Source organism: Bos indicus x Bos taurus, chromosome 3 (genome assembly GCF_003369695.1).
Source record: "Bos indicus x Bos taurus breed Angus x Brahman F1 hybrid chromosome 3, Bos_hybrid_MaternalHap_v2.0, whole genome shotgun sequence".
In the NCBI taxonomy this organism is placed as follows: domain Eukaryota; kingdom Metazoa; phylum Chordata; class Mammalia; order Artiodactyla; family Bovidae; genus Bos; species Bos indicus x Bos taurus.
In genome coordinates, this window is record NC_040078.1 from 92,165,233 (window position 1) to 92,191,611 (window position 26,379).

At 49.7% G+C, this 26,379-nt stretch overlaps 1 protein-coding gene across 7 annotated transcripts; it reads left to right on the forward strand.

Moving 5' to 3' along the window:
- Nucleotides 1–9: 9 nt before the first annotated feature.
- On the forward strand, nucleotides 10–26,379 carry LOC113889845 (NADH-cytochrome b5 reductase-like). 7 transcript variants are annotated; one of them, XM_027537164.1, is made up of 9 exons: nucleotides 11–124; nucleotides 2,925–3,030; nucleotides 5,350–5,604; nucleotides 6,525–6,673; nucleotides 9,971–10,058; nucleotides 16,564–16,668; nucleotides 20,493–20,696; nucleotides 24,316–24,432; nucleotides 24,520–26,379. In XM_027537164.1, the coding sequence occupies exons 3-9, from the start codon at nucleotides 5,410–5,412 to the stop codon at nucleotides 24,535–24,537; spliced, it is 876 nt and encodes a 291-aa protein (XP_027392965.1). In that variant the 5' UTR covers nucleotides 11–124; nucleotides 2,925–3,030; nucleotides 5,350–5,409; the 3' UTR covers nucleotides 24,538–26,379. The 7 variants fall into 7 exon arrangements, with proteins under 7 accessions (XP_027392968.1, XP_027392965.1, XP_027392963.1 ...); XM_027537160.1 differs by having other exon boundaries at nucleotides 12–124; nucleotides 24,316–26,379; XM_027537161.1 differs by having other exon boundaries at nucleotides 12–120; nucleotides 24,316–26,379.

The window sequence follows — 26,379 nt, forward strand, 5'->3', positions numbered from 1 at the left end:
AACTCTGGCCTTGCCCCACCCCGCAGGCCGTCCACATTTTTTCACAGGTGGAACCCTGCCCACCTTCCCCGGGTGGGAGTGAAACCTGCAAGATCTTTACCTGAGGGAAAGCGCAGGAGGGTAGGTGAGTGGTTGTGGTGAGAGCTGTAATGAGCTAGGAGAGCTTCGGGACTTAAAACTTGAACTCATGACAGCCTTGATTTCTTGCGAGCAATTGGAGCTTGGACAGAGTACTTCTTCAGAGCCTTAAAGTCACTCGGTGTAAAAATAGGGATGTGTCTGTGTGCTCAGTCGAGTCTAACTCTTTGCGACCCCATGGACTGTAGCTGGCCAGGTTCCTCTGTCCATGTAATTTTCCAGGCAAGAATGCTGGAGTGGGTTGCTTCCCTCCGCCTGGGGATCTTCCTGACCGAGGGATCTGTCTCCTGCATTGGCAGGGGGATTCTTTACCACTCCGCCAACTTGGAAGCCTCAAAATAGGGATGGAAATGCCTAAACTAGCTCAGTTGCGCAGCGCACAGAACGTGGTGGGTATCCCGTAAGTTTCCTTCCCTCTCCACCACTTCTGACGTGGAGCCTGAACGTGGCCTTTGCACCAAGCTAGGGCCGCTCTGACCTCGCACACTGCCTGCCTCCTCCCCAGCGCCCAAAATGAGTTAATTTCCTCTTTCCTCAAAATGTCCCTTTTCGCCTCCTAGGAGCGGGGCCAGAGCGGCAGAGGGGTACCTTGCTCCTTGCTCAGTAGGTATTTATCAAATGCCTACTGTGTGTCAGGCACTGTTGAGTAGCGGGTTTACACTGGTGAATAAAATGGATGTGCGATGTAGAGCTTACAGTTTAAGTGGGAGATACAGACAGAAAGCAAGTAAACCAAATAGCAATTGCAACACACACACTTATATCCCTTTTCCCCAGTTGTTTGCCTCTTTCGTATTTAACACTGAACATAGCCTATTTTTCATTTTGATCTTAATGACATTCCCACTGGAATGTAAGCTCCATGACTGCAAGGAGCTCCATGAATGCAAGAGTTTTTGTTTCTTCATTGTTGTGAAGTCTGCCTCTAGATCAGTGCTGAGCACATAGTAAATATACATTTAATGACTCAATACATACTAATGTAATGAATAAGCAAATAGGGTACCTGCTAACGCAGGGGTCCTCAACCCCCAGGATAGTCACTCCCCATGAACTTGCATCACTGCCTGAGCTCTGCCTGCTGTCAATTCAGCAGCTGGCATTAGAGTCTCATAGGAACATAAACCCTAACCCTAAAGTAAAGGTGGAATATCCTGATTGCCACAAAATAGAAATAAAGAGCACAATAAATCTAATGTGCTCAAATCATCCTGAAACCATCCCCTTTCCCACCCCAGTCTGAGGAAAAATTGACCTCCAGGAAACTGGTCCAAGACAGCTGTGCTAGAAAATGAGAAGGGTGTGGTAAGGGGGTGGCTCTGAGAGGAGGTGACCCTGAAGCAGGGTCTGAGGGTGTGGAGAGTCATCCAGGCAGAAGCAACATGTGTCAAGGCCTGGCTTCTTAGACTCCAAAAGTAGAGGCTGAGAGGAAATGTGAAACTGATCTTTAAAATTCATAACTGACATGGCCAACTTCTCTACTCACTTCCAAAATAGCAGGGAAAATGGAATTAGTAAAATCTAGAAAGCAAATTTAAGGAAAGATAGATAAATAACTCTCACACTGTACAGGAGTTTACAGTTAATAGAGCTCCTTCTGTTAACTTAGCTCACTTTATTTCTCCCAAATCTTTTGGGAGTAAGAAATCAGCATATAGAGGAAACCAGCTCTCATTCACTTTTAATACAAACCTGGTACATAACATGTAAGAAGAATGGGTTGAACTGATGTGACACCATTCTTGTCTGGAAGCTCTGTGAAGGTAGAGCCAATGTTTTATTAACCTCTGCTGTATCTCAGCCCCAAGCTCTATGCCTGGCTCCCAGATCTTTGTGAACTGAGCACTCACCACTTGCCTGAGCCTTCCGTCTGCCAGGCTTGTGCTTGGTGGTAGAATGCAGAAAGAATAAGATACCACACTTGCCCTCAAGAGGGTCTTAGCCTGCTGAACCTTCCTGAAATCACTGAACCAGCAGTAGAAGGTTTTCTTTCCTCTAAAGAGAAACCTTTCCTTTACAAGAGAGATTTGTGGCACATACAGGAACTGCCCTTCTAAAATCGATGATAGTAAGTGGTAAGAGAATTGGGGCAAGTTCTGACCAGGAAGAATGTTGGGCACCAGGCAAGAAGGCTGAATTGTGTGTAGTAGGCAGTGGGAGGCTGTTGAAGGTTGTGAAGCAGGGGACAGGTGTGGTCAGAGCTGGTGGCAGGTGTGCTGATGGATAGTGTTGGGGGAAACTGGAAGCACATCGTTTGGGCCCATAGAAAACTCTAGTGTAAATGGATGTGGGAAGCGGAAAAAATGGGAAAGATCGTAAAAGTTAAGACTCCTGGGAAGTGATTGGTAACCAAGAAACAGGATTTCCATGTCCTCTGGCAGGCTTAGTGGTTTGCTCCTGGCTTTTCCACAGACTTGGCCCACACCTTGATTCTAGCATTTTATGCACCCATGAAGCTACTGCCCTAGGGAGGCTCCAGGGGGCCCATAAAATTCAATGGCAGTTTGGCAAGGTGGGTGTGCCAGCCCAGCCCACTGGAAATTGGAGATGAAGACACTCCTCTGCCCTACAGAGGCATGAAATCTAGGGAGAAAGAGTATCCTAGAGTCTTAAGAGACCAGGTATATGCACTAACCTTGCCACTTCTGGCTTCCTGGCCGCAGTTTTCTCCATTGTGGAATAAGGAAGGCATAGCCTCCTTACCTATGGCTGCCGGGATCAGAGTGAGACAGTGCAAAGTGCTTGGGACAGACTGGCCCAGTAAGTGACCTGTGTTCTTTTCCCAGGTTTTATCTGTTTAGTGTCTGACTCCTCCAGGCCAGGAGCTCCTCCAGGACATGGACGAGTGTCATTCATCTCTGTCCCAGCACCTCATTCAGCAGCCCCTGCCCCGTAAGTGTCGAATGAATGGGAGGATAGCAAAAACTGGAGCTTTTAGTCGTAATTGCATTTTAAGTAATGTTCTGTGACATCAGATTTCCCCTAAGTTCTGTTCTCAGACAAGAGGGGGAGAAGAACCCCCTTTACTTTGATTTGCCTGTGGGATTTTAAATGAATAGTTTCCTTGCAAGTGAGATGACAGCTCTATTTCTATATGAACTGTAGAGTTCCACATATAAATACAGAAAACCTTGATAAATCCCAAACTGCCCTCACAGAAATATCTCAAAATAAATCATAACCATTTAAATTTTCCTCCCTGGTCTGTCTTTCAAAATTTACCTAATGGCCCTGAAACCAAGTTCCTTTCCTTCCTTTCTTTCTTTCATATAACATGCATATTTTAAAATATACATTGTGCCTCTTCATAAAATGAATAAAAAGCAGGTCTCTGCCCTCAAGCAGTTCACAATCTCAGAAGAGAAAGACATGTAAACTTGTAAGTTCTGAACAGTGTGAAATGCTATAGGGTGGAGATTCATTCACTGGAAGAGCATTTATTGAGCACCTACCATGACCAGGGCTGGACCAAGCGCTATGAGTGTTGCAGGAAGCCAGGCAGGCCTCGGCAGAGGCTCCAGCCTGCTCTCTACCAGCCCATCCCTTCCTTGCTGTCCATTGCCCGGAGCTCCATCTCTAGATTCAGGTTCCTAGACCTGCTTAATCCAAATGGAGCTAGATTTTGCCCTTGGATGCCCCACAGGCATTCAGCGTACCTCTTAGTGAACTTACCATTTCCCTCCCTTCCTCTTTCCTCTAAAACTCAACTCTGTTTGGACCCACTATCCACCCAAGGATCCAAGCGTCACACCTGGATGTCCCTTTAGCCCTCTCTCCCCCTCACCTGCTCACCTCACATCTGTCAGTCTCTGTGTTCTGTTAATTCCTGCTTCAGGATTTCCCTAATTGTCCACTCTCCTCTCATCTTCTCTGAAACTGTCCTGGTCTAGATCAATTCTCACCTGGACCACCATGACCTTCTTCTCCTGGTTCCTGTTATTGAAGAACAATATGTTCTGAGACCAGACAGAGCAGAGTTCAAGTCCCAGTGCCATCATTTATGGAACTTTGTGATGTGGGTAGGGCTTCCCAGGTGGCGCTAGTGGTAAAGAACCTGCCTGCCAATGCAGAGGGCGCAAGAGATGCAGGTTCGATCCCTGGGTCAGGATGATCCCCTGGAGGAGGGCACATCAACCCATTCCAGTATTCTTGCCTGGAGAATCCCATGGACAGAGGAGCCTGGCGGGCTACAGTCCATAGGGTTACAAAGAGTTGGACATGACCGAAGCGACTTAGCACGCATGCGTGTGACCCTGGGTAAGTTATTAAACCTCTTCAGACTCCAGTTTGCCCGTCCATAAAATGGCACCTCCAGGACTGGCCTTGTTGTAAAGATTAAATAAAATGCAGCAATTCGGTAGATGACTCGCCAACAATACTGAGTGAAGGAAACTAGGCACAGAAGAATACATTTCATACGATACTGTTGTTATTGTTTAGTCGCTAAGCCATGACCGACTCTTTTGTGACCCCATGGACTGTAGCCCACCAGGCTCCTCTGTCCCTGGGATTCTCCAGGCAAGAATACTGGAATGGGTTGCCATTTCTTTCTTCTCGATGCAGGGATTCAACCCAAGTCTCCTGCTTGGCAGGCAGATTCTTTACCACTGAGCCATCTGAGAAGCTGTTCATATAAAGATAAAAACTAAGCAAATCTGATAAATTGTGGATAGAATTGCAAACAAAGTGGCACAAGTATAGAAAAGCAAGGGAACTGATAGTGGTTATGGGCACAGAGGTGTGATCAGAAGGGACACAAATGCATGACTTCTGGGATGCCAGCAAGGTTCTTTTTACTTGAGTGAGTGGTGGTTACAAAATGACTCTTTTATAACAATTGTTAAATTGTACATAAATGTTTTACTTCATCATTTAAAATATTTTAAAAGTTCAGTGAAATTTTCTATGTAATCTTTTTTTTAACTTTTGCTTTTATGTTGGAGTATAGCTGATGAACACTGTTGCGAGATTTTCTTTGTAATCTTGATCCAGCACTCAGAGCATGGGAAGAGGTCAAGAAACTGTGGTTGCCTGTTGGGATTGTGGTTGCCTGTTGGGATTATTGTGCCTGTCTGCCTCCCTCCCTGCAGACAGCAGACCCCAGGACTGATTCATCCATGTGCTCACACGGAGCTTGGCACCTGCCGGCCCCAGGGAGAACCAGTGGAACAGAGGTGCCCAGAGAGTAACCACACGTGTTCCCTCCTCCAGGCTGGCAAGGGAGCAGGGCCTGGGCCTGCTCTGGGAAGAGTATCTGATCAAGCCCCACTGATGATGGACCAGGGGGAGGAAGGTGACGAAGAGGAAGCCTGGCTGCAGCTTCGACCGGTGGAGCCTTTGCCCTCACAGTGCTGTGGCAGTGGCTGCTCGCCCTGTGTGTTTGACATCTACCAGCGAGACCTGGCAAGGTGGGAGGCTGCCCGAGCCAGCAAGGACAGGAGCCTGCTGAGTAGGGAAGAGACACAGGTAAGGGGGGTGCTCCTCAGACACGAGGGCCAGGTGTCGGCATCTTCCTGACCTCAGCCCTGTATGGTGTACCTGCTCAAGGGAGCTTCCTCTGACTCTGCAGCAGAGAGAAAAGAGTGGATCTAATGAAGCAGACTGACCCAGGTTCAAAGCCTGGCCTTGAGTTGGTGAGTGGGGGATGGGGTGCTATAGTGCGGGAAGGTCCCAGGAATGAATTGGGTGGGTGCATTTTCAGGGGAACAGGATCTGTGAGTTGGGGCAGTCAGAGAAGACTTCCTGGAAGAGGTCTGCGGGGTGGATGGAATATTAAGGGCAATGGGCTGAGACTTAGAAGACATGAATTTGAACCCCTGCTCATGGTGGTGACTTTATACAAACAAGTCACTACCACTTGGGCCTCAGTTTCCCCACATGTAAAATAAGGGTATTGGATTAGGTCATCTTTAAGGTCCCATCAGTTTCTAAATCTGCATACTGGGTTTTAGCAGGTTTCAAGGATAGGTGGGTTTTCCATACATTGGAAATGAGTGTTCTGGATGGAGGACACAGCTTGAGCAAATAAAGACTTACAGGTTGGAATCCACAAGGTGTTCTTGTGGGGAACACAGAAAGGTCTGACACTGGATGCTTGGGAGGTAAAATGAGACTCAGGACTCATCCACAGGCACTAGAGTGTCCAACTAAGGACCTTGTGCTTTATCCTGGGGCTGAGAGGAACCATGCCAGGCTTCAGAGCAGGGTGCCCTTGACATAAAGTGCTCCGGCGTTCTTAGAGCCTGAAAGGGAAGGAAGGTGGGACTGCACTATTATACAGAAAACTTGTCAACCACAGTAGCCTCTCCTTGCAGGGAGGATGCTCATGGAGGCTTGCCTGTCTCTTGAGTTTCAGGTTCTAGCTGGTGAATCTTTTCCTGTTGCAGAGCTGCCCTTCCAAGCTGAGCCCAGAGACCTTCCTGGCCTTCCTCATCAGTGCTGTGGACAGGCTCACCGAGGACACCTACCTTGTCCGGTTTGCACTACCTGGGAACAGCCAGCTTGGCCTGCGGCCTGGCCAGCACCTCATTCTACGGTACACTCAGGTAGTGGGAGGACCTCATCCTACGGTACACTCAGGTGGTGGGAGCACCTCATCCTACGGTACACTCAGGTGGTGGGAGCACCTCATCCTACAGTACACTCAGGTGGTGGGAGCACCTCATCCTACGGTACACACAGGTAGTGGGAGGACCTCATCCCATGGTACACTCAGGTGGTGGGAGCACCTCATCCTACAGTACACTCAGGTGGTGGGAGCACCTCATCCTACGGTACACACAGGTAGTGGGAGGACCTCATCCCATGGTACACTCAGGTGGTGGGAGCACCTCATCCTACAGTACACTTAGGTAGTGGGAGGACCTCATCCTATGGTACGCTCAGGTGGTGGGAGCACCTCATCCTATGGTACACTCAGGTGGTGGGAGCACTTCATCCTACGGTACACTCAGGTGGTGGGAGCACCTCATCCTACGGTACACACAGGTAGTGGGAGGACCTCATCCCATGGTACACTCAGGTGGTGGGAGGACCTCATCCTACGGTACGCTCAGGTGGTGGGAGCACCTCATCCTACAGTACACTCAGGTGGTGGGAGCACCTCATCCTACGGTACACACAGGTAATGGGAGGACCTCATCCTATGGTATACTCAGGTAGTGGGAGGACCTCATCCTATGGTATACTCAGGTAATGGGAGCACCTCATCCTACAGTACACTCAGGTGATGGGAGGACCCCATCCTATGGTACACTCAGGTAGTGAGAGGACCCCATCCTACCCTACACTCAGGTAGTAGGAGGACCCCATCCTACGCTACACTCAGGTAGTAGGAGGACCCCATCCTTCAGTACACTCGGGTAGTGGGAGGACCCAGGCTTTGCAGCCCTACTCTGCCATTTGTTAGCAGTGTGGCCCAGGGCAACTTGGTTAACCTTCCTAAAGCCTCCATTTGTCATCTTCAGAGTAAACACTGATACATGACTTAGAGGGCTCTTGGAATTGGCCTAGATAATGTATTTTCATGATAAATAACAACAACAAACACTTTTTTCATACAGTTTATGCTCATATGTATGAGCTTATTTATTGTTCACAAAATCCTGTGTGGTAGGCACCGTTATCATACCAGAGAGGAAACTGAAGTCAGAGAGGTTTAATAACTTCCCCAAGATCACACAGTTGGCAGATGTTGGAGCTAGGGTTTGAAAGCAAACAGTGTGGCTCCAGAGCTTGTGGCATTAACCTCATACAATTAGCACCAGTTGATAGAAAGGAGACTGACATTGAAAATAAGAGACTTGCCCAGTATCACACAGCTAACAAGGATTCAAGCCCAGACAGCCTGCCTCCTGAATTACAGCCTTCACTCCTCTGCACTTCCTTCTTCCTCCCAGCTTAATTTTGTCTTCTCATCCCACCTCGATCCCCACCTCCACCTACCCAGGGACAAGACTCTTTGGGACCTCCAGGTGGAGGCATCTAGCAGGCAGTCAGCTCTCTAGGCCTGACGCTCAGCAGAGAGATCTGAGCTGCAGGCGTGGATCTGGGAAGCATCCAGGTATATCGTTATACCTAGATGGCATTTGGGAGCATGCGGGACATGGAAAGAAGGAAGGAGTTAGGACTGAACCCTGGCAACTCCACCATTTACAGTGTTGGCAAGAGGAGGTAAAGCCAGCAAAGGAGACAGAAGGTGTAGCCAGGAAGGAAACCAGGAGAGAGCTTATTACTTATCACACTCTGGTCACTTGCCTCACACGGACCCCTGGTGTTTGTATACAGCTCATTCTGGCCTGTGGCCTGGCTGGCCAGTCCTTAAAAGTCACTGTTCCTTTAGGAGCCACAGGACAGGTCAGAGCCCAAGAAACCCTCCATCCATAAGTCAGGGATGCCCAGAACTGCCTGCTTCTGGTCTGGTCCCTCTCCACTGTCTCTGTCACTCTCAGGACACCCACGTCCCTCCTCACTCAGACCCCTTCTGGTGCTCCACAGCACCTCCCCAGCAACACGCCAACCCACAGCCCCAGCTCCCTTGCCCACCAAGTTCTCAGCTGCCCACCCCCATGCTTGCCTCTCTCACCAGTTCCTGGCTTGCCCTACATTAAACTACCTCTAAGCTTTTGCCCCTGGAGGAGGGCATGGCAACTCACTCTCATATTCTTGCCTGGAGAATCCCCATGGACAGAGGAGCCTGGCGGGCTACCGTCCATGGGGTGGCAAAGAGTTGGATACGCCTGAGTGCATAAGCACAGCACAGCACAGACTTTTGCCTAGGTTCTTCCCTTTACTTCCTGTCCCCATTTTCATGTGTTAGTGGCTGGCTCATCCTTTAAAACCCAGCTCAGGGAGGGCTTCTGAGGCTCCCCAGATGAGAGTGCCTGTTACTTACCTCTGTCATAGCAAATGTCACAGTGCTCTTTGCATCCGAGCCAGGCCATATGTTCCTTGTTCTGTAAGCATTTATTGAATGTTTCTGCCCAACTTTTGATACATTAGGATGAGCCTTTTTAATCTTTGCATACCTTGGAGAAGAAAATTTTGTACATGGTAGGGTTCAAGAAAGGGGTGCTTGGGTGCTCCCGGGAAGCTCTGAGGAGTAGTGGTAAGGAGACTGCCTCTGAGGCAGACGGAGCTACAGTTGATTCTAGCTGTGTGACCTCAGGCAGGTGGCATCCCTTCTCTAAGCCTTGGTTTCTTCATTTTGGTTATTGTTTGCAATAAATGAGGTACTGCCTGTAATATACTTGGTGCATCATAGGCACTTAATACAACATGTCTGCATGATTATCCTTCTGGCCCCCTTGTTGATAATACTGGAGTGGATTCATGCATCAGGTCAAACTTTGGACGAGGGCACCTTTGAGGATCCTTTCTAATTCCAATGTTCCTGGCATGTGGTAGTATTTGCTAAATGTTAAACACTTGTTAAACATAGCTGTTTTTATCTTGATCATGCTATGGTCGGGGAGAGGTCAGGAAAAACCTCAGTGATGTCCTAAAACAGCTCACATCATCAGTGTGCTTTTTGAAGCACCTTTCCATCTGTAATCCCAATGGAACCACATAGCAGGAGCATGGGTGATTGTCCCCATTTTACAGAAGGAGCAACTGAAGGTTTAAGTGACCTGCCCAGGGTCTCATAGCCAGCATGCAGTCATAGGGGAGCCCAGTACGCTTGTCTTCTGCTCCACCATGCCTGCCCGTCAGTGAGGGCTGCTGGGATGACTGGGCCCCTAGCTTCACTTTCACCAGCCTGGCACAGGTTAGGTACTCTAAGGATTTGTTGAATGACTGGCTGAATGCCTGACCAAGTGCATCTCTTTCCCAGAGGGACAGTAGATGACTTAGAAATTCAGAGAGCCTATACGCCCATCAGCCCTGCCAATGCAGAAGGATACTTCGAAGTTTTAATCAAGGTAAGTCAACTCACACGGTTGCTCTAAGAGCCAAGGACTGGACCTCCATTTGCCAACTTGGTCAGAGTTGGGCACTTCCCTTTGATGTGGGAAAAGCCAGGATTCACGTGGGAGGAAGCTGGCTGGAGGGAAGAGCAAGGACAATGAGGGTGGCCTTTTCTAATCTCCTTTCCTAGGGAAAAGGGGCTGCTGCATCATCAACAGAGGCATGTTCCTGATAGATTTTATGGACAAAAGGCTTGGGCTGAGAAGAGTAAAGCTCTTCCTCCTCACCATCTTACTACTGATGGAGCGTGAGCACTGAGCCAGGGAAAGGGGAACCAAGTCATGGGCTCCTTCTGTATGCTGGGCACAGGCATCCAGGGGGAGTCAGACCCAGTGCCCACCGTCCAATGGGGCCAGATTAGGACACTGCAAGGTGGTAGACGCAGCAGGCCCCAGCCCAGCTCAGGGCACCTGGGGCCGCAGGGAAAGCGGGCTGGGCTTCCTCGAGGAAGCTATGTGTGTGAGCTCTGTGTTAAGCTCAGGATTGGGAAGGAAGCTCTGAGTGCTGAGCAGTGTGTATATACAGCAGCCAAGGGGGCATGATTTGGGGAACTTCCAGTCATTCATCTTGGAACAGAGCGGGTGCGCAGGCAAAAGATGGGACATGGAGTACCTTGGGGACCAAGCTAACTGAAATTACCTTATAGAAGGAGTTGGCAAGGGCCGGGGCATTTGAGTTGGGCCTTGAAGAAGGAGTACAGATTAGAGGTGGTGTTCCAGGGCTGGATAACCAAAGGCGGGGAGAGGTGAAATAGAGCAGGGTCTGGTGGGATCTATACTCAGTCTGAGTGGTGGAGGGAGACATGCTTGTAGGGGCAGCCAAGGTGGGCTGGGCAGTTGGTAGAGATGAGATGAACAAAATGGTCTGGATGCAAAATGCCCCAGAGACCCAAGGAGTAGGCAATAAATGTATAAGAAGTCATGGGCGGGTCATGGTGGAGAGATCTGACAGAATGTGGTCCACTGGAGAAGGGAGTGGCAAACCACTTCAGTATTCTTGCCTTGAGAACCCCCATGAACAGTATGAAAAGGCAAAAAGATTAACTCCCCAGGTCAGTAGGTGCCCAATATGCTACTGGAGATCAGTGGAGAAATAACTTCAGAAAGAATGAAGGGATGGAGCCAAAGCAAAAAGAATACCCAGCTGTGGATGTGACTGGTGATAGAAGCAAGGTCCGATGCTGTAAAGAGCAATATTGCATAGGAACCTGGAATGTCAGGTCCATGAATCAAGGCAAATTGGAAGTGGTCAAACAAGAGATGGCAAGAGTGAATGTCGACATTCTAGGAATCAGCAAACTGAAATGGACTGGAATGGGTGAATTTAACTCAAATGACCATTATATCTACTACTGCGGGCAGGAATCCCTCAGAAGAAATGGAGTAGCCATCATGGTCAACAAAAGAGTCCGAAATGCAGTACTCGGATACAATCTCAAAAACGACAGAATGATCTCTGTTCGTTTCCAAGGCAAACCATTCAATATCACAGTAATCCAAGTCTATGCCCCAACCAGTAACGCTGAAGAAGCTGAAGTTGAACGGTTCTATGAAGTCCTACAAGACCTTTTAGAACTAACACCCAAAAAAGATGTCCTGTTCATTATAGGGGACTGGAATGCAAAAGTAGGAAGTCAAGAAACACCTGGAGTAACAGGCAAATTTGGCCTTGGAATATGGAATGAAGCAGGGCAAAGACTAATAGAGTTTTGCCAAGAAAACGCACTGGTCATAACAAACACCCTCTTCCAACAACACAAGAGAAGACTCTATACATGGATATCACCAGATGGTCAACACCGAAATCAGATTGATTATATTCTTTGCAGCCAAAGATGGAGAAGCTCTATACAGTCAGCAAAAACAAGCCCAGGAGCTGACTGTGGCTCAGACCATGAACTCCTTATTGCCAAATTCAGACTTAAATTGAAGAAAGTAGGGAAAACCACTAGACCATTCAGGTATGACCTAAATCAAATCCCTTATGATTATACAGTGGAAATGAGAAATAGATTTAAGGGCCTAGATCTGATAGATAGAGTGCCTGATGAACTATGGAATGAGGTTCGTGACATTGTACAGGAGACAGGGATCAAGACCATCCCCATGGAAAAGAAATGCAAAAAAGCAAAATGGCTGTCTGGGGAGGCCTTACAAATAGCTGTGAAAAGAAGAGAAGCGAAAAGCAAAGGAGAAAAGGAAAGATATAAACATCTGAATGCAGAGTTCCAAAGAATAGCAAAAAGAGATAAGAAAGCCTTCTTCAGCCATCAATGCAAAGAAATAGAGGAAAACAACAGAATGGGAAAGACTAGAGATCTCTTCAAGAAAATCAGAGATACCAAAGGAACATTTCATGCAAAGATGAGCTCGATAAAGGACAGAAATGGTATGGACCTAACAGAAGCAGAAGATATTAAGAAGAGGTGGCAAGAATACACAGAAGAACTGTACAAAAAAGATCTTCATGACCCAGATAATCACGATGGTGTGATCACTGACCTAGAGCCAGACATCCTGGAATGTGAAGTCAAGTCGGCCTTAGAAAGCATCACTACGAACAAAGCTAGTGGAGGTGATAGAATTCCAGTTGAGCTATTCCAAATCCTGAAAGATGATGCTGTGAAAGTGCTGTACTCAATATGCCAGCAAATTTGGAAAACTCAGCAGTGGCCACAGGACTGGAAAAGGTCTGTTTTCATTCCAATCCCAAAGAAAGGCACTGCCAAAGAATGCTCAAACTACCGCACAATTGCACTCATCTCACACACTAGTAAAGTAATGCTCAAAATTCTCCAAGCCAGGCTTCAGCAATACGTGAACCGTGAACGTCCTGATGTTCAAGCTGGTTTTAGAAAAGGCAGAGAAACTAGAGATCAAATTGCCAACATCCGCTGGATCATGGAAAAAGCAAGAGAATTCCAGAAAAACATCTATTTCTGCTTTATTGACTATGCCAAAGCCTTTGACTGTGTGGATCACAATAAACTGTGGAAAATTCTGAAAGAGATGGGAATACCAGACCACCTGATTTGCCTCTTGAGAAATTTGTATGCAGGTCAGGAAGCAACAGTTAGAACTGGACATGGAACAACAGACTGGTTCCAAATAGGAAAAGGAGTTCGTCAAGGCTGTATATTGTCACCCTGTTTATTTAACTTATATGCAGAGTACATCATGAGAAATGCTGGACTGAAAGAAACACAAGCTGGAATCAAGATTGCTGGGAGAAATAGCAATCACCTCAGATATGCAGATGACACCACCCTTATGGCAGAAAGTGAAGAGGAACTAAAAAGCCTCTTGATGAAAGTGAAAATGGAGAGTGAAAAAGTTGGCTTAAAGCTCAACATTCAGAAAACGAAGATCATGGCATCCAGTCCCATCACTTCATGGGAAGTAGATGGGGAAACAGTGGAAGCAGTGTCAGACTTTATGTTTCTGGGCTCCAAAATCACTACAGATGGTGACTGCAGCCATGAAATTAAAAGACGCTTACTCCTTGGAAGGAAAGTTATGACCAACCTAGATAGCATATTCATATTCTGTCAAAAGCAGAGACATTACTTTGCCAACAAAGGTTCGTCTAGTCAAGGCTATGGTTTTTCCTGTGGTCATGTATAGATGTGAGAGTTGGACTGTGAAGAAGGCTGAGTGCCGAAGAATTGATGCTTTTGAAGTGTGGTGTTGGAGAAGACTCTTGAGAGTCCCTTGGACTGCAAGGAGATCCAACCAGTCCATTCTGAAGGAGATCAGCCCTGGGATTTCTTTGGAGGGAATGATGCTAAAGCTGAAACTCCAGTACTTTGGCCACCTCTTGCGAAGAGTTGACTTATTGGAAAAGACTCTGATGCTGGGAGGGATTGGGGGCAGGAGGAGAAGGGGACGACAGAGGATGAGATGGCTGGATGGCATCACTGACTCGATGGATGTGAGTCTCAGTGAACTCCAGGAGTTGGTGATGGACAGGGAGGCCTGGCGTGCTGCGATTCATGGGGTCGCAAAGAGTCGGACACAACTGAGCGACTGATCTGATCTGATCTGATATGAAATTGCTGACACGCTAACGTTTTTGACTTATGGAACCAGCAGTTTCACATGAGTCGGCCTAATACATAGCTCTAGATCTTTTCCCAAACAGAATCCTCAAGATAGGTGTTCACATCCTTTGTCTCCCTTATAGGACAGAAATTACCCCCCTCTCATTGACAAGTAAACTGAGACCCCAGGAGAGCCTGAGGCTCCCCAGGTAGTAAGAAGTGCAAGTGGTGGGTAAGCCTTGGCCTCCTGATTCCAAGTCCCCAGCACCATCTATGGCTCCCGCCTTCCCCGCCTGCCTTCAGAGCTCGAGTATTTATTCCCTCAAACATAAGCTTGGATGGGATCCCTTCTCCACGCAACTGTTTGTCTGGGAGATTCCACAAATCCTCTCCAAATGGCCCACTTCCCCAAGCTGCTTGTCTGGGTGTGTTTCTATTGAAAGGATAAGCCTAGAGACAGTACTTCAGGGCAGCTGGATCACTCCCAGCTGCAAGGCTGATTTTCTCCTTCGTTTACCGGAAAGCCTCTCTTCAGAGAGATGCTTAATTATCCCTAAGCCGCTGGCTGAAGAACTGGAAATGTCTTGGCAAATTGGGAAGGCAGGCGGGTTTTCTAAGGTTTACACTCCCTTGTAGATAGGAAGGGGGAACTCCCATTTCTCAGGCACCTTCTGGGCTCCAGGTACTGCCTCTAGCTCTTTAATTACCTCATTTCAACCTTGTAACCACCCTGCAGAGTAGATCATATTCTCCCCACTTTGCAGATGAAGAAACTAAAGCTCAGAGAGATGATATTGTCCCAAGGCCCCTTGGGTAATATGATCCCAAATGGAAGAACAAGTCCAGTGTCAGTTCTGTTAAACAGATGTGTTTTGAGGGTTTACCCTGTGCTAGGCTCTGTGTGAGTGCCAGAGGCACAGAAAAATCCTTCCTTTCTCCTTGAGTTCTCTCTGTGCCATAGGGCTTCTAAGGCCACCCCTGGGGCTGTGCCTCCGTAGGACCAGGGCCACAAAACAAGGGATAGGCTGAAATGTATCTTTCAGCAAGTTAGAAAAACCGTAGCCTCCTCCCCAGACCTCTTCCAGGTCAGCCAAGGACGTTCTTTGCTTTATGCATTTGGTGCCCAAGGAAGGCAGCGATGGTACCAGAAGTGGCTGCGAGTGTTTAAAAGCAAGTCTGGTGACCAAAGCCCAGTCTCTCCTTCAGGCCTGGTTATAATTTCTCCAAACACTCTTCCAGTCCTCTCTCCCAGTGCTCCCCTGACCCTACTCTATCGTGTCCACTTGCTGTTCCTAGAACATGACCTGGGCTGTCCTACCCCTGAGCATACCACACCTGATGCCCAGAATCCTTTGTGCCCGTCTGCTCCCATCTCCAGTGAGTCTGATCCTACCCAGTCGTTAAGGTCCAGCCCCACTGCTTCCTTCTCCAGGAAGCTCTCCTCAGTCCCGCTCCACTGGAAGTGACTGCACCTCCTCAGGCATTAGGTAGTCTCTACCTTGTGTATGTCTGAGACTTAGGTCCCTCTTAGACTGTGAGCTCCTTAAGCTTAGGAGGGCCTGATCTGGGTTACTGATTTGTTCATTCAGATGTTAAAGTCCTTTCCATGATTCAGGCACTGGCTGCTTTCATGGAGCTTAAGGTCCAGCTGTCTTCCCTGCAGCCCCAGCATAGTGCCCAGCACAGAGTGGGTGGGCACCCAGCAAGTGCATACTGCCCTTCTCCCGTGGAGGAATCCCCTCCACAACCTTCACTTTTTCCTCCAGCCAGGAGACAGTATAGGGATATGCAGAGATTGCAAGTGAGTGGCTCACAAACTGCCTCTAGCCTACAAATATATTTCGTTTTGGCCTGTATAGTGTTTTAAAATTTTGAATTAACTGCTAACATTTCAAGAATGGGAAAATTTTCTTAAAAATATGGATTTCCTGCCCCTCTTAGAAAGTCAGAAGATCTGGCATCACTGGCCCTGTGGACTGTGGACTGGAATTTGCAAAGTGGCTTCTTCCTTTAGAAAGAGTATTCGCTCACCAATTTACCTTAGTCTCCACCACTCACTCTTGTCTGCCTGATGCTGAGACTGTTAGGTGCCATTAATTGTCTCTTCCCTGATTCTTCACTCAGTTGTGTTACCCGTGTGGCCCCTGGTTATTTGGTTTGAGACCTCTGTAGTTAGGGCCGACAGTCATACAGATTCTCATCCTGGTCTTACCATTTACCTTCTGTTTAAGGTTCTGGGCCTCATCTGAAAACGGGGGCTGACAGTACTAACTTCGTGGATGATTAGAAGGATTAAATGAGACAACACGTGTAAAGTACTGAGCTTGCGGCTGCCGTGGCGTGTATTGGCGGCGCGGCTGCCGTGGCCTGTATTGGTGGCGCGTGCCCGTCCACTGAGGTCTCCCTTTGTTTGCTTCCAGTGCTACCAGACTGGGCTGATGTCCCGGTATGTCAAGTCCTGGAAAGCAGGAGACACAGCTTTCTGGAGAGGACCCTTCGGAGGCTTCTTCTATAAACCAAACCAGGTCAGTGCCCATGCTGTGTCCTCAGGAGACCCCTGCCAGCTTAGCCTCCAGGACTGTGGTTCTCATGTTTCAAGCCATATAATCTCGCTGTGCCATTCTTCTTGAGCCCAGACCTAATGCCAAGAGTATACTTGGGGCTGGACATGGGAGGAGATGGGATAGGTACTAAGAGACAAAACTGCCTATGTCCCAGAACCATCCATGCCTGAACATTGCTTGGAAAAATTCAGACTAAGTTTGGCATGTAGGGCCCGTACACCAGCTGACTCTCGGATCTCTTTCCAGTTTCACGGGCCATTTACAAGACTATGGAGACCACTCCCTAAGTACACCTTGTGACTTGCTGCTGGGAAGTCCCCTGCCTCCCAGGCCAAGGGTTCTTCCCCTCATCTTCATGGCATGTTCAAGTCCTGCCCTGACACTCCTAGGAAAAAGCAGTCATTTCTCATCAATTGGTGCATATAAGAAAACAGTTTGACAGTGTGTGCTGGGGACTTGGGACTTCCTTGTGCCTTAGTTTGCAAAGAATCTGCCTGCAATACAAGAGACCACCTGCAATGCAGGAGACCTGGGTTCGATCCTTGGATCAGGAAGATCCCTTCGAGAAGGAAATGGCAAACCACTCGGTATTCCTGCCTGGGAAGTCCCGTGGACAAAGGAGCCTGGTGGGTCACAGTCCATGGGGTTGCAAAGAGGTGGACTCGACTGAACAATTAAACCACCACTGGGAGTCTTAGGAATCTTCACATCCTTGACCCAGTGCTTCCACTTCTGAAGTGTGTCCTATGGAAAGAATCCAAATGCTGCCTCTTGCACATGTTCATTGCAGCGTATTTATAATAGCGAGAAATTGGAGACAGCTGAACATCCAACAACAGAGCAATTATGTACACTGGGTTACAGGCACTTGATAGACTACTATCCTGGATTTTAAAATTATGTTTATAAATGATGTTGATGCTTATGCTGTAAGGTCATGACCAATACTAAGTAAAATACTGAATACACAACAAGCTAGGAAACTTAAGTTAGATTATACAGAAAAAGTATTTTTTTTTTAAAAAAAGCAATAAAATGTTAGCAGCTCTGGTTGGTGGAATTATGGGTGATTTTTATTTTCTTCATTATATTTTCCAAATTACCCACAATGAGTACCTATTACCTTTATAATGAGGAAAACAAAGCAAAACAAATGGAAAAGAATGAATCATTCTTCCTCTCTATTCTTTTATTTTTAATTGAAGTATAATTGATTTACAGTGTTGTGATAGCTTCAGGTATACAGCAGAGTGATTCAGTTATATATACACACACACACATACATTCTTTTTCAGATTCTTTTCCCTTATAGGTTATTACAAAATATTAAGTACAGTTTCCTGTGCTCTACAGTAGGTCGCTATTGGTTATCTAGTTTATGGCTGCTGCTAAGTCGCTTCAGTGTCTGACTCTGTGCGACCCCATGGACTGCAGCCTACCAGGCTCCTCCGCCCATGGGATTTTCCAGGCAAGAGTACTGGAGTGGGTGGCCATTGCCTTCTCCTTTATATATGGCAGTGTATATGTTAATTCCAAACTCCTACTTCATCCCTCGTCTCTTTTCCTCCTTGGTAACCATAAGTTTGTTTTCCTTTTTGGCCATGCCACGGGGCATGCGGATCCCAGTTCCCCCACCAGGGATCAAACTTGCGTCCCTGCACTTGAAGTGCAGACTCTTAACCACTGGACCCCCAGGGAAGTCCCCACGAGTTTGTTTGCTATGTCTGTGTGTCCATTCTTTTTGTGTAATTTAAAAATAGCTTTTACTGGTATTCTCCTTATTACAAATGTAGTATCTGTTCATTACCCCCCAAAATCTGCAGATATAAAGAAGCTAAAAGAAGAAATAAAGAATACCTGCAGGCCATCTTCCCAGACATAACAGTCTTGGCATCCACAGACCCCTCGGGAAAGCCCCACACTTGCTGTCTGGGAGGGCACAGGGCCAGGCTGTGAAGGAAAGGACATGGCGTCTCACGCACCAACGTTTGGCTGCTGAGACTGTGGCTGAGACTTTGCTCTGCTCCTGTGAGGGTGCCAGGGTGCAGGCCAGTCTTGCCACTCTGCAGCCAACTTCATGGCAGGTGGCTCACGTCAGCCCTGAGACTGGCGTGTTAGCATCTGTCTTGCATTTGTTCCACAGACATTCATAGGGGTTCACCCGGGGCCAGGCCAGTGCTGGACCCTGGAGGCCCGGAGATGGGTCAGATGAGCCCTCCTCCAGACGCTCCCAGTCTGATGGGAGACGGGCGCACAGATTGATGATAACAACACAGGGTGAGGAGGGTGTGCAGAAGGCTGTGGGAACACCTGCTCGTGGCTCAAGGGAGGCTCCCCAGAGGAGAGCCTGAGCAATGAGGGGAGAAAGAGGTGACACATGGCAGCCTCCGTGACTGGAGGCTGGGGGAATCGGAGCACAGGCCAGGATGACGGGCCAGCAGTAGGGCTCAGTGAGGGGCAGAAATCTAACTGCATTGGGTCCCAGGCTCCGTACCAGGCCCTTGTCATCTCTTTAATCCTCATGCCAGTTCTGAGATAGGTGCTCTTCTGCAGAGGTCTATTTTTTTTTTTTAAACCAGTGAAGAAACCAAGGCTCTGAGAAGTGAAAGAACTTGCCCAGATCATAGGGCTGAGGGTTTATCCTGAGATCTGCATGGCTCCCGGTAGTCCAAGAAGCATTCCATGCAGTAGTGTGGTGTGCGGTGGCTATCGCTAAAGCTAGAGGAAACTCGGACTGTACTCACAGAGACCTACAAAGCATAGAGGTGAACACCTCACTGTGCGGGTCAGGCACTAACCTGCACAGCACTGATCTTAAAGAGACCTAGAGCCAGGAAACAGGTTTGGAGAGGGGGAGTTGGTGGAACAGGGGCCCCTTGGGAGCTCACTTTTATTGCTTGGCTCTCTGGGCCAGCACTGTGTCAGGCACTGAGGTATAGTATCTCATTTAGTCTAGAGAAGAGCAGGCTCAGGGTCCAAGCCAGGGCCCTCAGATCTCTGCAAGGTGGCCCTGCGGCAGAGGAAGCAGCCCAGAGGGCAGGGCCGGGATAGGGGTGGTGGGCAAAGCTTTGGTTGGAGCAGGTTTCAGGTCACTGAGATGAGAAGCCCTCCCTGGCAAGGGGAGTCAGCTTGTAATACAGCAGACTTCTTAGGAAGTAGTGGGCTTGTTGCTCAGTCGCCAAGTCGTGTCTGACTTTTTGCGACCCCACGGACTGCAGCCAGGCTTTCCTGAGCCTCACCATCTCCCAGAGTTTGCCAAAATTCATGTCCATTGAATCAGTGATGCCATCCAACCATCTCATCCTTTGTCACCCTCTTCTCCTTCTGCCTTTAATCTTTCCCAGCATCAGGGTCTTTTCCAATGAGTCAGCTCTTCGCATCAGGTGGCTGAAGGATTAGAGCTTCAGCATCCGTCCTTCCAATGAGTATTCAGAGTTGATTTCCTTTAAGATTGATCCAGTGGGCTGCCTATCAGCAGAAGTGTGTAAGCAGAGTCCCTTGGGGATGCTTTAGAAGGCAGCCAGCCATTTGTAGGATGGCTGCACCACTGCTTTTCCTTGCAGCCTCCGGATTCCATGATTTCTGTTCCATAGGCCTCACAAGCTGTAGCTCACAGGCACGGAGGGTTCCCTGGAGGGGGTAGAGAGGGAAGCTCAGATGGGCAGGACACCCCAGAAGGACAGTACCATCCAGTTCAAGCACGCCCAGGAAAAGGCCCCATTGTTGGTAGGTGGGGTAAGACCCCTTCCCAACCCAGCCCTGTCATGTACCGTCTTGTTCCCCAGTACGGGGAGCTCCTCATGCTGGCTGCTGGCACCGGCCTGGCCCCCATGGTGCCCATCCTCCAGAGCATCACAGACAATGCAGAGGACGAGACCTTCATCACCCTGGTCGGCTGCTTCAAGACCTTTGAGGGCATCTACCTGAAAACCTTCCTCCAGGAGCAGGCCCGTTTCTGGAATGTCCGCACCTTCTTTGTCCTCAGCCAGGTGAGCCCAGGGGATGACTTCCGTCCCTGATGGAGACTCTGCTGCCCCCTTGCACCCCTCCCGAGGGCCCGCTGTGGGCTCTCTCACCCGTGCCGTAATAATCATTCTCGCCACTGCTGGCAGCCATAGCGTGTGCCTGTGTTATCATGTTCGTCATGCAGATGAGGAAGCTGACGCTCAGAGGTGAAGGCACCAGCTTGTGTCATGCTGCCAGACGGGGTGAGGCCAGGATCTGAGCCCAAGGCTGTCTGCTTCCAGAGCACCAGCTCTCACCCAGCATGCTTTGCTGCCTGCCATCCACCCTCCGGCATCCTGCGTTGTGTGGGCAAGGGGCCTGGTGGTGGAAGCAGTGGGCCAGGCACAGACGTCCTCTGGCTGTCATGGCTGATTGAGGCAGGGACATATTTCTAGGTTACCAGTCTCTCAGTGCTCCACCCAGTGCCAGGCACGGAGGAGGCACTCACCCTGTCAACAGCTGGTGGAGTAAACTAGATCCGAGTTCATGGCATTTGTTAAAGTCTTTTCCACATCCCTTTTCCGTGCAAGCCCCAGCCACTCTAGCTAGAAATGGCTTTGCTTCCTGAGCCCTCTTCCCTTTGGTTCCCTGTCCCGCCGTTCATTCAAGGGACCCCTCCGGGCCCTCCCTTCAGGGCCACGGCTTGGGGGTGGGGGATGTCTTGCCTCTTACCTCAAGCTAGGCCTTCAGGTGTCTTTGTTTGTGTGCCTTCCCCTAGTCTGTAGCTTCATTTCTCTTTCCCGCACACCCTGGGTTGGGGTCCCCTGCTGGTGTCTCCCCTCCGTTCTCTTGCTCAGGGTCAGCCTCATTGCCCTGTACTTAGAGTGTCCCTAAAGACTTCCGTGATCCTTGACATTGTGGGTGGGAGGCTGTCAGGAAACCAGAGATCTTGAGGTCCCCAGGAGCCAGAGTCCACAGGCCTGTCTATCAGGAGGAATGCTCAGTGGCCTGATCACCCAGGATGTCATGCTTGGTGAGCGTGAGCAGCGACAGCCATGCCCAAGGTCAGAGATGGAGCAAAGGGCTAGTGGACAGCCAAGGGGAGAGGGGTGAGGGAAGGGCCAGTCCTGCTTAAAAATGAAGATGCCCTGTTCCTGGCCTCCAGGGGCTCACCTGTATATGTGGAGGCAGCCACAGAGACGGCTGACAAGGGCTTCCCTTCATCCAGCACTTTCTCTGTGCCTGGCACTGTTCTAAGCACTGTATGTGTATTAACTCATATAGCCCCCACCAGAATCTTTGGAGGCTTGTACTGCCATCGTGGCCTTTTAATGAATGTGGAAACCGAGGCACAGAGAGGTTAAGAACCTTGCCCAAGGTAACACAGCAAGTTGGTGGAGAAGCCATGGTTTTATTGCTTGCTGGTATAAAACAGCACAGGGAGAGGTGCTGTGGAGTGTGTTCAGGGTGCTGGCAGCAAGCAGAGAGGGCTTCACAGAGCAGATGGCATTTGAGCCTGGGCTTGAGGGCAGAGTTAAAGTTCACCAGCAATACGGGGCCTCCTACCTTGGGCCAGGGTTTTGATGATGCCGGTGCCCTGGGGTTGGGCAGGCGAGTGTCAATAGCTGTCAATAGCAAGGGCAGGTGGGGGAGGATGGAGTGAGAGGCACCTCCTCCCTGTCCGTGCTCCCTCCACTCCAGTTGCTGCCTGGGCCATAGTGACAGCATCGTCAAGGGTCTCCCTGTTCAGGCCACTTCTTGCCTATTTGTCTTTGATCCTGTCTCTGGAAGGTCAGCTCTGACCACATCGCTGCCCCGCTTCCTGCCCTTCCCTGGCTCCCCACGGCTCTCAGGACTGTGTGCCAGCCCTCTGCAGCCTCGCACCCTGGCCCTCCTCCATCCACTGCACGCTGCATTTGGCATCACTGGTCTGCCTCTGGTCGCGAGTGCTCCATGCTTTTCTGCCTTTGCTCATGCTGTTCCCCCACAGGGAGCACTTTTTCCCACTTCTTAAGCTAACGCCCACTCATCCCTCACATCTCTCTGCAGAGGTGTAATTCCATCCTGGGAGCTTCCCTGAGCCTCCCGGCTGGTGTAGGTGTTTCTGCTGTCACGGCCCAGGCTCTCCTTCACCCACCCCGCTGCATCTTCATTGTTGAGGGTCCCCCTCCCGACTTGAGCAGCAACCAGACCCCATGTATCTCTTGGTGTACAGTCAGGGTGAGCTGCACTGCATGAACTGGTCAGGGAGGAAGGGGGGATTGGGCAGTGGGAAGGAGGGGCAAGGCCAGTGGGCCCTGCTGGTTCCTGCCCTCGAGGGGGCCTGTTGGGCAGGTCAGAGCACAAAGGGCACACGAGAAGATGCAGATCATCAGAGAGGATCCACTGTGAGCAGCACAGCACTGTCCTCAGAGGCCCTCGGGGTCTGATGGGCTCTGAATGTGCCTGGGATTCTAGGCCTGCTCTCATGGAGCCTCTTTCAGGGTTTCTCAATCACCCCGCGCTCATCACTCATCACAGCAGCTCAGAGAGGTCATGGTCACTCACCAGAAATTGGTGGCAAAGCTTGCATTCCAACCGCAACAGCGCTGTCTCCATCCTGTCTCGCAGCTTGGCTCTAGGAATGAGAGGTTCACCTCAATAGCATCTGCAGAGGTGACAGCCCTATTCTGCTGGGGTTTTATTTGTTTTGGATGCTGGTTACATGGCTTCTTCTCTTTTGTCAAAATTCTCCAAACTGTCAATACATATACAATATATGACATATGTATACATACGTTATACTTCAAGAAAATGTTTACTTAAAAGAAATTTTTCCAAGTCAGCTGGTAGTGGAGATTTTCTTTTGTAACCTTGGGGATGAAAGTCACAAGCTAAGGCTAGAGGAGCATAACGAGAAAGAGCCTGGGGCCTCATACACCCCCAGAATACTTCTCTAGCCTTCCCGTGTGAGAGAAATAAACACCTCTCTTGGTTAAGGCAGCCTGGGATCACTGATATACAGCCAGATGAGGCCAGGAGCCCTGTCTGCCTGGAGCAGCTGTCCTGTCCCCATTGCCTAGCACAGGGCCGGGCACAGTCCACTCAGTGAGTTCAGTTGCTCAGTCGTGTCCGACTCCTTGTGACCCCATGGACTGCAGCACCCCAGGCTTCCCTGTCCATCACCAACTCCCAGAGCTTGCTCAAACTCATGTCCATCGAGTCCACTCAGTAGACATTGGTTAACTCAACAAGTGAATTGAAGACTTAAATGCACAAAAGTTATGCTCTGAGAGTGATGGTGATAAATAATCTTGTAAAGATGCTGGGAGACCCACAGTCGCGGTGAGAAAACATTCCCCCCAGAGTGTCGGGGACAGCAGCCCCTTGGAGGCCGTGGAAATGATGGGACCCACGGTCTGATCCCACTGCTGCCCCACCTCATCGTGTGTCCCAGGGACATCCCTCCTCCTCCCTGTGCCTCAACTGTGCCTACTGGCCCACAGACTTCTGTGAGGGTGACCTGAGTCCCTGTGGAAGGAAGTACCTGGCCTGTGGTGGGGCTGGGAGAAGCTTGCTTCCCCCATCCCCTCTGGCTCAGGTTCCTCATTTGGCAGAGAGGAGCTGACTGTGTAAACTCTGAGGACGCCCAGGAATCACCCCCACTGTCTCTCATCCGCCCAGGAGAACTCCCTGGAGCAGCTTCCCTGGAGTTACCGCGACAGGACCCGCTTTGGCCGCCTGGACCGGGACCTGCTTGAAGAGCTGGTCGGCTCCTGTCGGAGAAAGCCATTCGCCCTGGTCTGTGGATCAGCTGAGTTTACCAAGGACATGGCTGGGTACTTGCTGCACGCAGGCCTGGCTGAGGACTCCTACTTCCTCTTCTAGGCCTGGCCTCGCTTCTAAAGCTCAGGCTTGGGGCCCGGCACTGGGAAGCAGGAAGGAGCACAGACTGGAATCCGAAGACATGAATGGGAGACTGCTGTTGGTGCTCCAGGTGACCTGGGACAAATATCTTTGCCTCTGCAGACCTCCATTTCTCATCCATCCCACGAGGTCACTGACGCTCCGACAGGCATCCTGCTGGGAGGATAGAGGATGGGGCAGTAGGAGTCCTGAACAGGAAAGTATACAGTGGGCAGTCAGGGAGGACTTCCTGGAAGGAGCCAGGTCCTGGCTGAGTAGGAATTGGCAGGAGGAGGACTGGGAGGGGCTTTCCTGATTGTTCAGCCAAAGCCTGCTTTCCCTGGAGTCTGTGTATCTCTTGTGGCCTCCGGGCCATCTCAGAGGAGGTGCTCACCGACTGTTTAGGGAATGACCGCAGGGGAGGCTGGAGGAAGAACTTGCTGTCTGGGCCTCTAGTGCTGTGAGCCTGACACAATGAAGGTCGAGGCTTTTTTGACCTGACCACTTCTCAGAGCAAGGTGGGGCCCTAGTCTACCTTTCTTTTGGCCCCAGGCCCTTCCTGCTGCAAAGGGCTTCCCTCTCAGTCTCCCTTTCCTGGCTCAAGAGCCCAGCCCAGAGTCCTTTCCCTGGCAAAAGAGGTACGGAAGGAAGCTAATGCCCCTCCCTCCTGCAGGCAGCCAGCTCAGGCAGCCAGCTCAGCCCGCGCCTGCAGCTCAGCACCCTGGTGACGGTTGCTATGGAGATCTAAAGATAGAGCAGGAGTCGGGAGACCTGGGTCCCTCTCCCTGCTCTGCCCATTGAGCTGCTGCTGTTCCCACCCCTCCACACGCCACCCGCTCCATCCTGCACGGGGGATGCCCTCCCCAGGGAACCCAGTGCCCCTGGGCAGCACACTGCAGTTAATGAATTCTGCTTTTTTGCAGCCTGTGCTCCTGTCTGCTGCACCAGCTCCGGCTGGCTACAGGCAGTCCCAGAACTGGAATATTCAGCCATGGAATCTCGGAATCAAAGGACCATAAAATCGTAGAGTTAGAATTTTGCAGTCATAAAATCACAGTCCTCATCACATGAGTGTGTGCATGCTAAGTCACTTCAGTCTTGTCTGACTCTTTGCCCGCCAGGCTCCTCTATCCCTGGAATTCTGTGGGCAAGAATAGTAGAATGGGTTGCCGTACCCTCCTCCAGGGGATCTTCCCGACCCAGGGCTTGAACCCACCCATGCCACCTACATTGGCAGGCAAATTCTTTACCACTAGCACCACCTCGGAAGCCCAGTCCTCATCGTATCAGAGGTTAAAGCTCAGGACTCCAGAAAGTATCTCATCTATCAGACTCATTGTATCAATGCAGAAACCAGGGCCCAGAGAGGCCATGTGATCTGCCCAATATAAAACAGTTCACGGCGGGGCCATTGTCAGAAGCCAGATTTATGTCAGCCCTGTCCACAGATTCTGTACCAGTGGTTTTTTAGACTAGACTCTTTAGGATAGCATAGTTCCTGGCATGGCAGCCGTGAAGGAATGGCAGCTGAGTGGAATCCCCAGAACCCCCTCCAACCAGAGCAGTTCTGTTTTTATCCCATTTATATCTTGGGGCTTGGAGTCATTTTCATTTGTGAAATAGAGTTTTCCTGCACTGCCCAAAAAGTTGCAACAAAACTCTGTGCTGTGCCATGTTCAGTAAATAAGGACAGGCCATCGTGGGGTGGTCCCAAAGGTTTCAAACCAAGTTTCACAGACAGCATTCCATGGTCAAATAGATGTGGGGAATACAGCCTGTGGCCTTTGCCAGCAATTATGTGCATGTAAGCATGTGAGCATAATAAAGGATCTGAAAAGTCCA

Bases quoted from the DNA above. Each gene is read 5' to 3' on its own strand.
- LOC113889845 (XM_027537162.1), top strand. From the start codon at position 5,410: ATGATGGACCAGGGGGAGGAAGGTGACGAAGAGGAAGCCTGGCTGCAG. The intron at 6,674-9,970 runs GTACACTCAGGT...TCTCTTTCCCAG, and splicing joins GGCCAGCACCTCATTCTACG to AGGGACAGTAGATGACTTAG. The intron at 16,669-20,492 runs GTCAGTGCCCAT...CTTGTTCCCCAG, and splicing joins TCTTCTATAAACCAAACCAG to TACGGGGAGCTCCTCATGCT.